Source organism: Coregonus lavaretus, assembly GCF_964263955.1.
Source record: "Coregonus lavaretus genome assembly, contig: HAP1_SCAFFOLD_4724, whole genome shotgun sequence".
Lineage (NCBI taxonomy): Eukaryota > Metazoa > Chordata > Actinopteri > Salmoniformes > Salmonidae > Coregonus > Coregonus lavaretus.
The window spans coordinates 32,778-47,334 of NW_028166556.1; the positions used below are offsets into that span (position 1 = coordinate 32,778).

General features: G+C 47.1%; 1 protein-coding gene across 1 annotated transcript in view; it reads left to right on the plus strand.

Moving 5' to 3' along the window:
- Positions 1-11,404, plus strand: part of LOC311114554 (forkhead box protein K1-like) — a 40,432-nt gene extending 29,028 nt beyond the window's left edge. The window contains exons 3-7 of the mRNA XM_084189796.1: positions 5,401-5,578; positions 6,150-6,296; positions 8,781-8,974; positions 10,660-10,838; positions 10,967-11,404. Coding sequence (XP_084045922.1) covers positions 5,401-5,578; positions 6,150-6,296; positions 8,781-8,974; positions 10,660-10,838; positions 10,967-11,283 — 1,015 coding nt within the window. The 3' untranslated portion in view covers positions 11,284-11,404. The remainder of the gene's footprint in view (positions 1-5,400; positions 5,579-6,149; positions 6,297-8,780; positions 8,975-10,659; positions 10,839-10,966) is intronic.
- Positions 11,405-14,557: the final 3,153 nt, after the last annotated feature.

Genomic DNA, 14,557 nt, shown 5'->3' on the forward strand with positions numbered 1-14,557 from the left:
TGCACTAGGCCTATCTATCAGTGTAGGCAGGTCAGCCACCAGACAGACAGTCAGAACCGTGCACTAGGCCTATCTATCAGTATAGGCAGGTCAGCCACCAGACAGTCAGAACCCTGCACTAGGCCTATCTATCAGTATAGGCAGGTCAGCCACCAGACAGACAGAACCCTGCACTAGGCCTATCTATCAGTATAGGCAGGTCAGCCACCAGACAGACAGAACCCTGCACTAGGCCTATCTATCAGTATAGGCAGGTCAGCCACCAGACAGACAGAACCCTGCACTAGGCCTATCTATCAGTATAGGCAGGTCAGCCACCAGACAGACAGAACCCTGCACTAGGCCTATCTATCAGTATAGGCAGGTCAGCCACCAGACAGACAGTCAGAACCCTGCACTAGGCCTATCTATCAGTATAGGCAGGTCAGCCACCAGACAGACAGTCAGAACCCTGCACTAGGCCTATCTATCAGTATAGGCAGGTCAGCCACCAGACAGACAGACAGAACCCTGCACTAGGCCTATCTATCAGTATAGGCAGGTCAGCCACCAGACAGTCAGAACCCTGCACTAGGCCTATCTATCAGTATAGGCAGGTCAGCCACCAGACAGTCAGAACCCTGCACTAGGCCTATCTATCAGTATAGGCAGGTCAGCCACCAGACAGACAGAACCCTGCACTAGGCCTATCTATCAGTATAGGCAGGTCAGTCACCAGACAGTCAGAACCCTGCACTAGACCTATCTATCAGTATAGGCAGATCAGCCACCAGACAGTCAGAACCCTGCACTAGGCCTATCTATCAGTATAGGCAGAATGCTGTATCTCGCAATGTCTTGCAACTTCAGTGAAGCAGGGCCTGGGATAGGCCAGGATATTGAGATGAGCGAGATGCAGCACTTCACTCTCACACAGTCACACACAGTATCTGCGCATGTGCACAGGTTGGCTTCACCCTGTTCCCAGCGTGGTAGACGGGGCACCAAAACAGCGGAGAAGTTGAGCCTCGCGCTTCAACGTTCTCCGTTTTTTTTGCGGAAATTGACCCACTTTGCGGAGACGTTCATTATATTCAGCTGTAGGCTAGAACAGCCTTTTAAAACCTCCTCAGGGGCCATCAGACGTTCATTATATTCAGTTTAAAACCTCCTCAGGGGCCATCAGACGTTCATTATATTCAGTTTAAAACCTCTCCTCGGGGGCCATCATACGTTCATTATATTCAGTTTAAAACCTCTCCTCAGGGGCCATCAGACGTTCATTATATTCAGTTTAAAACCTCTCCTCAGGGGCCATCAGACGTTCATTATATTCAGTTTAAAACCTCTCCTCAGGGGCCATCAGACGTTCATTATATTCAGTTTAAAACCTCTCCTCAGGGGCCATCAGACGTTCATTATATTCAGTTTAAAACCTCTCCTCAGGGGCCCCCAGACGTTCATTATATTCAGTTTAAAACCTCTCCTCAGGGGCCCCCAGACGTTCATTATATTCAGTTTAAAACCTCTCCTCTGGGACCCCCAGACGTTCATTATATTCAGTTTAAAACCTCTCCTTGGGGGCTATCAGACGTTCATTATATTCAGTTTAAAACCTCTCCTCAGGGACCCCCAGACGTTCATTATATTCAGTTTAAAACCTCTCCTCAGGGACCCCCAGACGTTCATTATATTCAGTTTAAAACCTCTCCTCAGGGACCCCCAGACGTTCATTATATTCAGTTTAAAACCTCTCCTTGGGGGCCATCAGACGTTCATTATATTCAGTTTAAAACCTCTCCTCAGGGACCCCCAGACGTTCATTATATTCAGTTTAAAACCTCTCCTCAGGGGCCATCAGACGTTCATTATATTCAGTTTAAAACCTCTCCTCAGGGACCCCCAGACGTTCATTATATTCAGTGTAAAACCTCTCCTCAGGGGCCATCAGACGTTCATTATATTCAGTTTAAAACCTCTCCTCAGGGACCCCCAGACGTTCATTATATTCAGTGTAAAACCTCTCCTCAGGGGCCATCAGACGTTCATTATATTCAGTTTAAAACCTCTCCTCAGGGGCCCCCAGACGTTCATTATATTCAGTGTAAAACCTCTCCTCAGGGACCCCCAGACGTTCATTATATTCAGTTTAAAACCTCTCCTCAGGGACCCCCAGACGTTCATTATATTCAGTTTAAAACCTCTCCTCGGGGACCCCCAGACGTTCATTATATTCAGTTTAAAACCTCTCCTCGGGGACCCCCAGACGTTCATTATATTCAGTTTAAAACCTCTCCTCAGGGACCCCCAGACGTTCATTATATTCAGTGTAAAACCTCTCCTCAGGGACCCCCAGACGTTCATTATATTCAGTTTAAAACCTCTCCTCAGGGGCCATCAGACGTTCATTATATTCAGTTTAAAACCTCTCCTCAGGGACCCCCAGACGTTCATTATATTCAGTGTAAAACCTCTCCTCAGGGGCCATCAGACGTTCATTATATTCAGTTTAAAACCTCTCCTCAGGGACCCCCAGACGTTCATTATATTCAGTGTAAAACCTCTCCTCAGGGGCCATCAGACGTTCATTATATTCAGTTTAAAACCTCTCCTCAGGGGCCCCCAGACGTTCATTATATTCAGTGTAAAACCTCTCCTCAGGGACCCCCAGACGTTCATTATATTCAGTTTAAAACCTCTCCTCGGGGGCCCCCAGACGTTCATTATATTCAGTTTAAAACCTCTCCTCGGGGGCCCCCAGACGTTCATTATATTCAGTTTAAAACCTCTCCTCAGGGACCCCCAGACGTTCATTATATTCAGTTTAAAACCTCTCCTCTGGGATCCCCAGACGTTCATTATATTCAGTTTAAAACCTCTCCTTGGGGGCTATCAGACGTTCATTATATTCAGTTTAAAACCTCTCCTCGGGGGCCATCAGACGTTCATTATATTCAGTTTAAAACCTCTCCTCGGGGGCCATCAGACGTTCATTATATTCAGTTTAAAACCTCTCCTCAGGGACCCCCAGACGTTCATTATATTCAGTTTAAAACCTCTCCTCAGGGACCCCCAGACGTACATTATATTCAGTTTAAAACCTCTCCTCAGGGACCCCCAGACGTTCATTATATTCAGTGTAAAACCTCTCCTCAGGGACCCCCAGACGTTCATTATATTCAGTGTAAAACCTCTCCTCAGGGGCCATCAGACGTTCATTATATTCAGTTTAAAACCTCTCCTCAGGGACCCCCAGACGTTCATTATATTCAGTGTAAAACCTCTCCTCAGGGGCCATCAGACGTTCATTATATTCAGTTTAAAACCTCTCCTCAGGGGCCCCCAGACGTTCATTATATTCAGTGTAAAACCTCTCCTCAGGGACCCCCAGACGTTCATTATATTCAGTTTAAAACCTCTCCTCAGGGACCCCCAGACGTTCATTATATTCAGTTTAAAACCTCTCCTCTGGGGCCCCCAGACGTTCATTATATTCAGTTTAAAACCTCTCCTCGGGGGCCCCCAGACGTTCATTATATTCAGTTTAAAACCTCTCCTCGGGGGCCCCCAGACGTTCATTATATTCAGTTTAAAACCTCTCCTCAGGGACCCCCAGACGTTCATTATATTCAGTTTAAAACCTCTCCTCAGGGGCCCCCAGACGTTCATTATATTCAGTTTAAAACCTCTCCTCGGGGGCCCCCAGACGTTCATTATATTCAGTTTAAAACCTCTCCTCAGGGACCCCCAGACGTTCCATGTATTTGAACCATTCCAGAGCTAGCACACCTGATTCGACTTGTCAACGAATCATCAAGCCCTTGACTACTTGAATCAGGTCTGTTAGGTCAGGGAGGCCAACCATCCTCCAGGAGAGATGCTGGGTGTGTAGATTTTTTGCTCCAGCCCTGCTCGAACACACCACATTTTAAAAAATCAGCTGCTCAACAGGACCTTGATAAGCAGACTGGTGTGTTTGAGCAGGGTTGGATCAAAAGCCTGCACACCCAGTAGCTCTCCAGATGGAGGGTTGACGGACCACATGTGTTTTTATCAGTGCAGTATTTTACTCTGTGGGGGGTTGAGTGCCTTGTCAATACCAGTGATAATAATGAAGGTTATTTAATGAAGTGGTTCCTTGCATCATACAACACCATTTACAGTCTCCTTTTTGGCCCTATGGTGATACAGACCTGTTTTGGGACAAGTAACTTGAGCTTTCGGACAAGTAACAAATCAGTCCTACTTGTCCGAGCACAGCAGAGTAGAGTACAGCAGAGTAGAGTATATACAGTAGTACAGAGTAGAGTACAGCAGAGTAGAGTACAACAGAGTAGAGTACAGCATAGTAGAGTACAGCAGAGTAGAGTACAACAGAGTAGAGTACAACAGAGTAGAGTATATTCAGTAGTACAGAGTAGAGTACAGCAGAGTAGAGTACAGCAGAGTAGAGTACAGCAGAGTAGAGTACAGCAGAGTAGAGTATATTCAGTAGTACAGAGTAGAGTACAGCAGAGTAGAGTATATTCAGTAGTACAGAGTAGAGTACAGCAGAGTAGAGTACAGCAGAGTAGAGTATATACAGTAGTACAGAGTAGAGTACAGCAGAGTAGAGTATATACAGTAGTACAGAGTAGAGTACAGCAGAGTAGAGTATATACAGTAGTACAGAGTAGAGTACAGCAGAGTAGAGTATATACAGTAGTACAGAGTAGAGTACAGCAGAGTAGAGTATATACAGTAGTACAGAGTAGAGTACAGCAGAGTAGAGTATATACAGTAGTACAGAGTAGAGTACAGCAGAGTAGAGTATATACAGTAGTACAGAGTAGAGTACAGCAGAGTAGAGTATATACAGTAGTACAGAGTAGAGTACAGCAGAGTAGAGTATATACAGTAGTACAGAGTAGAGTACAGCAGAGTAGAGTATATACAGTAGTACAGAGTAGAGTACAGCAGAGTAGAGTATATACAGTAGTACAGAGTAGAGTACAGCAGAGTAGAGTACAGCAGAGTAGAGTACAGCAGAGTAGAGTACAGCAGAGTAGAGTATATACAGTAGTACAGAGTAGAGTACAGCAGAGTATATACAGTAGTACAGAGTAGAGTACAGCAGAGTAGAGTATATACGGTAGTACAGAGTAGAGTACAGCAGAGTAGAGTACAGTGCTGTACAGTAAATCTGCACAGTTCTTCCAGTAAATGTGTTTTTGGAAAATGTTCAGTGTAAATAGTTATAGCAGTCCTTATAGAGTTGTATGGTTTGTTAGACTTTTGAAATCAATGATTTCTGTTTGGCATCCATTTGAAGTGAAAGTCAAGAGTCTCAGTGCAATTCAATTAGGTGGAATCATCCCATTCTATTCTAGATCTTCATCATCCTCTCCTCCTCCTCCTCTCCTCCTCTCTCCTCCTCTCCAGTGTTCCTAACTCGTGCCCGGCCAGTCCGAGGGGTGCGGGGTCATCGGGTTATCGCTACGGACGCAACGTGACCTCCGACCTCCAGCTGGCTGCAGAGTTCGCTGCAAAGGCTGTCTCCGAGCAACAGAGGGGCATTGCCGAGCAACAGGGAGAGTCCGGCGGCGGAGACAGCCCCAAGGTATACCTCACTCCGTGTGTCTACTGTGTGTGTGTATCTACTGTGTGTGTGTGTGTGTGTGTGTGTGTGTCTACTGTGTATGTGTGTGTGTCTACTGTGTGTGTGTGTGTGTGTATCTACTGTGTGTGTGTGTTTGTGTATCTACTGTGTGTGTGTATCTACTGTGTGTGTGTGTGTCTACTGTGTGTGTGTGTGTGTGTGTGTGTGTATGTGTGTGTGTGTGTATTTACTGTGTGTGTGTGTGTGTCTACTGTGTGTGTGTGTGTGTGTGTGTGTATCTACTGTGTGTGTGTGTGTGTGTGTGTGTGTGTCTACTGTGTGTGTGTGTGTGTGTCTACTGTGTGTGTGTATCTACTGTGTGTGTGTGTTTGTGTATCTACTGTGTGTGTGTATCTACTGTGTGTGTGTGTGTCTACTGTGTGTGTGTGTGTGTGTGTGTATCTACTGTGTGTGTGTGTGTGTGTGTCTACTGTGTGTGTGTGTGTGTGTGTGTGTATCTACTGTGTGTGTGTGTGTCTACTGTGTGTGTGTGTGTGTGTGTGTGTTAACCCCCCTCTCCTCTCTTATCCAGGATGAGTCTAAGCCTCCCTACTCCTACGCCCAGTTGATAGTCCAGGCCATCTCTTCAGCACCAGACAGACAGCTGACCCTCTCTGGAATCTACACACACATCACCAGACACTACCCCTACTACCGTACCGCTGACAAGGGCTGGCAGGTAACTACACATCACCAGACACTACCCCTACTACCGTACCGCTGACAAGGGCTGGCAGGTAACTACACATCACCAGACACTACCCCTACTACCGTACCGCTGACAGGTAACTACACATCACCAGACACTACCCTACTACCGTACCGCTGACAGGTAACTACACATCACCAGACACTACCCCTACTACCGTACCGCTGACAGGTAACTACACATCACCAGACACTACCCCTACTACCGTACCGCTGACAGGTAACTACACATCACCAGACACTACCCCTACTACCGTACCGCTGACAGGTAACTACACATCACCAGACACTACCCCTACTACCGTACCGCTGACAAGGGCTGGCAGGTAACTACACATCACCAGACACTACCCCTACTACCGTACCGCTGGCAGGTAACTACACATCACCAGACACTACCCCTACTACCGTACCGCTGACAGGTAACTACACATCACCAGACACTACCCCTACTACCGTACCGCTGACAGGTAACTACACATCACCAGACACTACCCCTACTACCGTACCGCTGACAGGTAACTACACATCACCAGACACTACCCCTACTACCGTACCGCTGACAGGTAACTACACATCACCAGACACTACCCCTACTACCGTACCGCTGACAGGTAACTACACATCACCAGACACTACCCCTACTACCGTACCGCTGACAGGTAACTACACATCACCATACACTACCCCTACTACCGTACCGCTGACAGGTAACTACACATCACCAGCCACTACCCCTACTACCGTACCGCTGACAGGTAACTACACATCACCAGACACTACCCCTACTACCGTACCGCTGACAGGTAACTACACATCACCAGACACTACCCCTACTACCGTACCGCTGACAGGTAACTACACATCACCAGACACTACCCCTACTACCGTACCGCTGACAGGTAACTACACATCACCAGACACTACCCCTACTACCGTACCGCTGACAGGTAACTACACATCACCAGACACTACCCCTACTACCGTACCGCTGACAGGTAACTACACATCACCAGACACTACCCCTACTACCGTACCGCTGACAGGTAACTACACATCACCAGACACTACCCCTACTACCGTACCGCTGACAGGTAACTACACATCACCAGACACTACCCCTACTACCGTACCGCTGACAGGTAACTACACATCACCAGACACTACCCCTACTACCGTACCGCTGACAGGTAACTACACATCACCAGACACTACCCCTACTACCGTACCGCTGACAGGTAACTACACATCACCAGACACTACCCCTACTACCGTACCGCTGACAGGTAACTACACATCACCAGACACTACCCCTACTACCGTACCGCTGACAGGTAACTACACATCACCAGACACTACCCCTACTACCGTACCGCTGACAGGTAACTACACATCACCAGACACTACCCCTACTACCGTACCGCTGACAGGTAACTACACATCACCAGACACTACCCCTACTACCGTACCGCTGACAGGTAACTACACATCACCAGACACTACCCCTACTACCGTACCGCTGACAGGTAACTACACATCACCAGACACTACCCCTACTACCGTACCGCTGACAGGTAACTACACATCACCAGACACTACCCCTACTACCGTACCGCTGACAGGTAACTACACATCACCAGACACTACCCCTACTACCGTACCGCTGACAGGTAACTACACATCACCAGACACTACCCCTACTACCGTACCGCTGACAGGTAACTACACATCACCAGACACTACCCCTACTACCGTACCGCTGACAGGTAACTACACATCACCAGACACTACCCCTACTACCGTACCGCTGACAGGTAACTACACATCACCAGACACTACCCCTACTACCGTACCGCTGACAGGTAACTACACATCACCAGACACTACCCCTACTACCGTACCGCTGACAGGTAACTACACATCACCAGACACTACCCCTACTACCGTACCGCTGACGGGTAACTACACATCACCAGACACTACCCCTACTACCGTACCGCTGACAGGTAACTACACATCACCAGACACTACCCCTACTCACCGTACCGCTGACAGGTAACTACACATCACCAGACACTATCCTACTACCCGTACCGCTGACAGGTAACTACACATCACCAGACACTACCCCTACTACCGTACCGCTGACAGGTAACTACACATCACCAGACACTACCCCTACTACCGTACCGCTGACAGGTAACTACACATCACCAGACACTACCCCTACCACCGTACCGCTGACAGGTAACTACACATCACCAGACACTACCCCTACTACCGTACGGCTGACAGGTAACTACACATCACCAGACACTACCCCTACTACCGTACCTAAACCAGGAAGGTAACCAGGTTTTTGATGGAAGATTGTTGTCCCTCCCAAAGTAAATAAAAACTGTTTCTTGTGTAAATCCCAAAGTAACACCAGCTGTCCTCCCTCCTCCGTTCCCAGAACTCCATCCGCCACAACCTGTCCCTGAACCGTTACTTCCTGAAGGTGGCTCGGAGCCAGGAGGAGCCTGGGAAAGGTAGTTTCTGGCGCGTGGACTCGGCCTCAGAGGGGAAGCTGGTGGAGCAGGCCTTCAGGAAGAGACGGCAGAGGGGCGTGGCCTGCTTCCGCACGCCGTTCGGACCGCTCTCATCCAGGTACGACCCCTGACCTCTGACCCCTGACCTCTGACCCCTGGCCTTAGGTAACGCAGCTGATTCAGCTAAAGAAGGTTGTGAAGAAAAACTGGTTAGTAGAACCAGGTGTGTTAGTGCAGGGCTGGAGGAAAAGCCTGCATACACATTAGCCTCTCTTTAGACCCTTCTCCTTGATGTAGTATGACCTGTTAGTTAAACAGTTATAATCTGTCTCTGTTTAACCCTCCTCTCTCTCTCTCTCTCTCTCTCTCTCTCTCTCTCTCTCTCTCTCTCTCTCTCTCTCTCTCTCTCTCTCTCTCTCTCTCTCTCTCTCTCTCTCTCTCTCTCTCTCTCTCTCTCTCTCTCTCTCTCTCTCTCTCTCTCTCTCTCTCTCTCTCTCTCTCTCCTCTGGCTCTCTCTCTCTCTCTCTCTCTCTGTCTCTCACCTGTATCTCTCTTTCTCTCTCTCTCTCTCTCTGTCTTTCTCCTGTATCTCTCCATCTCTCTCTCTCTCTCTCCCTCTCTCTCTCTCTCTCTCTCTCCTCTCTGTTAAACAGTTATAATCTGTCTGTTTCTCTGTTTAACCCTCCCTCTCTCTCCCTCTCTCTCTCTCTTTCTCTCCTCTGTCAGTTACAGTTATAATCTGTCTGTTTCTGTCTGTTTAACCCTCTCATCTCTCTCTCTGCTTCTGCTCTCATGTGATTGGATAGAACAAAGTAAGTCTGTCTAGCTCGCAGTAAGATGTGTTTGTGAGTGAGTGTGTGTCTGTGAGTGAGTGTGTGTCTGTGAGTGAGTGTGTGTCTGTGAGTGAGTGTGTGTCTGTGAGTGAGTGTGTGTCTGTGAGTGAGGGTGTGTCTGTGAGTGAGTGTGTGTCTGTGAGGGTGTGTCTGTGAGGGTGTGAGACAATCCTGGAGTGTGTGTTTGCTCTTTGCTCTCACCTTTTGAAAAGTCCCATTCAGTCTGTTTGACTTGAGTTAGTGTGTTTTACTGAAGGACCGTGTTAGACTTGAGTTAGTGTGTTTAACTGAAGGACCGTGTTTGACTTGAGTTAGTGTGTTTTATTGAAGAACCGTGTTTGACTTGAGTTAGTGTGTTTTACTGAAGGACCGTGTTTGACTTGAGTTAGTGTGTTTTACTGAAGGACCCTGTTTGACTTGAGTTAGTGTGTTTTATTGAAGGACGCTGTTTGACTTGAGTTAGTGTGTTTTATTGAAGGACGCTGTTTGACTTGAGTTAGTGTGTTTTACTGAAGGACCCTGTTTGACTTGAGTTAGTGTGTTTTATTGAAGGACGCTGTTTGACTTGAGTTAGTGTGTTTTACTGAAGGACCCTGTTTGACTTGAGTTAGTGTGTTTGCATCATTTTTATGCCCTAACCATCTCTCTCTCCCCCTCTCTCCCTCTATCCCCCTCCCTCTCTCCCCCTCCCTCTCTCCCCCCTCCCCCTCTCTCCCCCTCCCTCTATCCCCCTCCCTCTCTCCCCCCTCCCCCTCTCTCCCCCTCCCCCTCTCTCCCCCTCTCTCCCTCTCTCCCCCTCTCTCCCTCTCTCCCCCTATCTCCCTCTCTCCCCCTATCTCCCTCTCTCCCCCCTCCCCCTCTCTCCCCCTCTCCCTCTCTCCCTCCCTCCCTCTCCCCCCTCTCCCCACCCCTCCCCCTCTCCCCCTCTCCCCCTCCCCCCATCTCCCTCTCTCCCCCCTTTCCCCTCTAGGAGTGCCCCAGCCTCCCCCACCCACCAGGGTCTCCTCTCCCCCCCCTCCAGTGGTGTCCAGACCCCAGAGTGTCTCTCTAGAGAAGGGTCTCCTCTGTCTCATGACCACACCCACCACCACGACCTGGCTCATAAACTGGCCTCCGTACCAGAGTACAGATATACACAGAGCGCCCCAGGTAGGAACACATCTACACTGTAACCTATCCTCCGTACCAGATACACAGATACACAGGTAAGAACACATCTACAGATGCTCAGACATCACAACTAAAGAAGGTGTGTTTTTCCCCCACCCTCCCCCCAGGTTCTCCAGTTCACGGCCAGCCTGTGATCATGGCTGCCCCGCCCCACCCCCTGCCCTCGGGGATGGGTAAACCCCTAGCCTTGTTCGGTGGGGGACAGACCCTCCACATGCTGCAGAGCCCCCCCAGTACCCTCACTATGCTCCGTCTGGTCACCACGGCTACGGCCTCTCACCCCGCCAACGGGTACATCCTCACCCCCGGGGGGGGACAGAGTCATGGTAATACCAGCGCTGGCCAGCAGGGAGCAGAGGGCAGCGGCGAGCATAGAGGTACGGCGAGACTGTGGCCCAATCCCAAATGGACCCCTAGACCCTAGACAATCTGAGAGGATTTCACAGGTGTTGGTAATATGGTGATATGGTAATATGGTGATATGGTGATATGGTAATATGGTGATATGGTAATATGGTGATATGGTGATATGGTGATATGGTGATATGGTAATATGGTGATATTGTAATAGGGTGAGATGGTGAGATGGTAATATGTTAATATGGTGATATGGTAATATAGTGAGATGGTGATATGGTAATATAGTGAGATGGTGATATGGTAATATGGTGATATGGTAATATAGTGAGATGGTGATATGGTGATATGGTAATATAGTGAGATGGTGATATGGTAATATGGTGATATGGTGATATGGTAATATGGTAATATAGTGATATGGTAATATGGTAATATAGTGATATGGTAATATAGTGATATGGTAATATAGTGAGATGGTGATATAGTGAGATGGTGATATGGTAATATGGTGATATGGTGGTATTGTAATAGGGTGATATGGTGATATGGTAATATGTTAATATGGTGATATGGTAATATAGTGAGATGGTGATATGGTGATATGGTGATATAGTGAGATGGTGATATGGTAATATAGTGAGATGGTGATATGGTAATATAGTGAGATGGTAATATGGTGATATGGTAATATAGTGAGATGGTGATATGGTAATATGGTGATATGGTAATATGGTGATATGGTAATATAGTGAGATGGTGATATGGTAATATGGTGATATGGTAATAGCTCTACCTTGCCCTCTGATTGGCTAGGTGGAAATTTAACCATATTGCTTCTACCAATCAAGTCCTCTGAAATCTCCACAAGTGTATTGTGGGTAGGGTCTAGGTCTCCATTTGGATATGTTGCATACTGTGTGTGTTTGTGTGTATAGATACATATATACATACATACAGTGGGGAGAACAAGTATTTGATACACTGCCGATTTTGCAGGTTTTCCTACTTACAAAGCATGTAGAGGTCTGTAATTTTTATCATAGGTACACTTCAACTGTGAGAGACGGAAAAATCCAGAAAATCACATTGTATGATTTTTAAGTAATTAATTTGCATTTTATTGCATGACATAAGTATTTGATCACCTACCAACCAGTAAGAATTCCGGCTGTCACAGACCTGTTCGTTTTTCTTTAAGAAGCCCTCCTGTTCTCCACTCATTACCTGTATTAACTGCACCTGTTTGAACTCGTTACCTGTATAAAAGACACCTGTCCACACACTCAATCAAACAGACTCCAACCTCTCCACAATGGCCAAGACCAGAGAGCTGTGTAAGGACATCAGGGATCAAATTGTAGACCTGCACAAGGCTGGGATGGGCTACAGGACAATAGGCAAGCAGCTTGGTGAGAAGGCAACAACTGTTGGCGCAATTATTAGAAAATGGAAGAAGTTCAAGATGACGGTCAATGGGCTCCATGCAAGATCGGTCTAGGGCTCCATGCAAGATCTCACCTCGTGGGGCATCAATGATCATGAGGAAGGTGAAGGATCAGCCCAGAACTACACGGCAGGACCTGGTCAATGACCTGAAGAGAGCTGGGACCACAGTCTCAAAGAAAACCATTAGTAACACACTACGCCGTCATGGATTAAAATCCTGCAGCGCACGCAAGGTCCCCCTGCTCAAGCCAGCGCATGTCCAGGCCCGTCTGAAGTTTGCCAATGACCATCTGGATGATCCAGATGAGGAATGGGAGAAGGTCATGTGGTCTGATGAGACAAAAATAGAGCTTTTTGGTCTAAACTCCACTTGGCGTGTTTGGAGGAAGAAGAAAGAAGAGTACAACCCCAAGAACACCATTCTAACCGTGAAGCATGGAGGTGGAAACATCATTCCTTGGGGATGCTTTTCTGCAAAGGGGACAGGACGACTGCACTGTATTGAGGGGAGGATGGATGGGGCCATGTATCGTGAGATCTTGGCCAACAACCTCCTTCCCTCAGTAAGAGCATTGAAGATGGGTCGTGGCTGGGTCTTCCAGTATGACAACGACCCGAAACACACAGCCAGGGCAACTAAGGAGTGGCTCCGTAAGAAGCATCTCAAGGTCCTGGAGTGGCTTAGCCAGTCTCCGGACCTGAACCCAATGGAAAATCTTTGGAGGGAGCTGAAAGTTCGTATTGCCCAGCGACAGCCCCGAAACCTGAAGGATCTGGAGAAGGTCTGTATGGAGGAGTAGGCCAAAATCCCTGCTGCAGTGTGTGCAAACCTGGTCAAGACCTACAGGTATGATCTCTGTAATTGCAAACAAAGGTTTCTGTACCAAATATTAAGTTCTGATTTTCTGATGTATCAAATACTTATGTCATGCAATAAAATGCAAATTAATTACTTAAAAATCATACAATGTGATGTTCTGGATTTTGGTTTTAGATTCCGTCTCTCACAGTTGAAGTGTACCTATGATAAAAAATTACAGACCTCTACATACTTTGTAAGTAGGAAAACCTGCAAAATCGGCAGTGTATCAAATACTTGTTCTCCCCACTGTATATAGTACCGGTATATACACTACCGGTCAAACGTTTTAGAACACCTACTCATTCAAGGGTTTTTCTTTATTTTTACTATTTTCTACATTGTAGAATAATAGTGAAGACATCAAAACTATGGGAGACCCATGGTGGCGGCGCACAATTGGCCCAGCGTCGTCCAGGGTAGGGGAGGGAATGGCCGGCAGGGATGTAGCTCAGTTGATAGAGCATGGCGTTTGCAACGCCAGGGTTGTGGGTTCGATTCCCACGGGGGGCCAGTATAAAAAAATATGTATTCACTAACTCTAAGTCGCTCTGGATAAGAGCGTCTGCTAAATGACTAAAATGTAAAATGTAAAATGTATATAATAATATAATAATAATAATAATATGCCATTTAGCAGACGCTTTTATCCAAAGCGACTTACAGTCATGTGCGCATACATTTTTACGTATGGGTGGTCCCGGGGATCGAACCCACTACCCTGGCGTTACAAGCGCCATGCTCTACCAATTGAGCTACAGAGGACCACATATTATATATACAGTTGAAGTCGGAATTTTACATACACCTTAGCCAAATACATTTAATCTCAGTTTTTCACAATTCCTGACATTTAATCCTAGTAAAAATTCCATGTCTTAGGTCAGTTAGGATCACCACTTTATTTTAAGAATGTGAAATGTCAGAATAATATTAGATAATTATTTATTTCAGCTTTTATTTCTTTCATCACATTCCCAGTGGGTCAGAAGTTTACATGCACTCAATTAGTATTTGGTAGCATTGCCTTTAA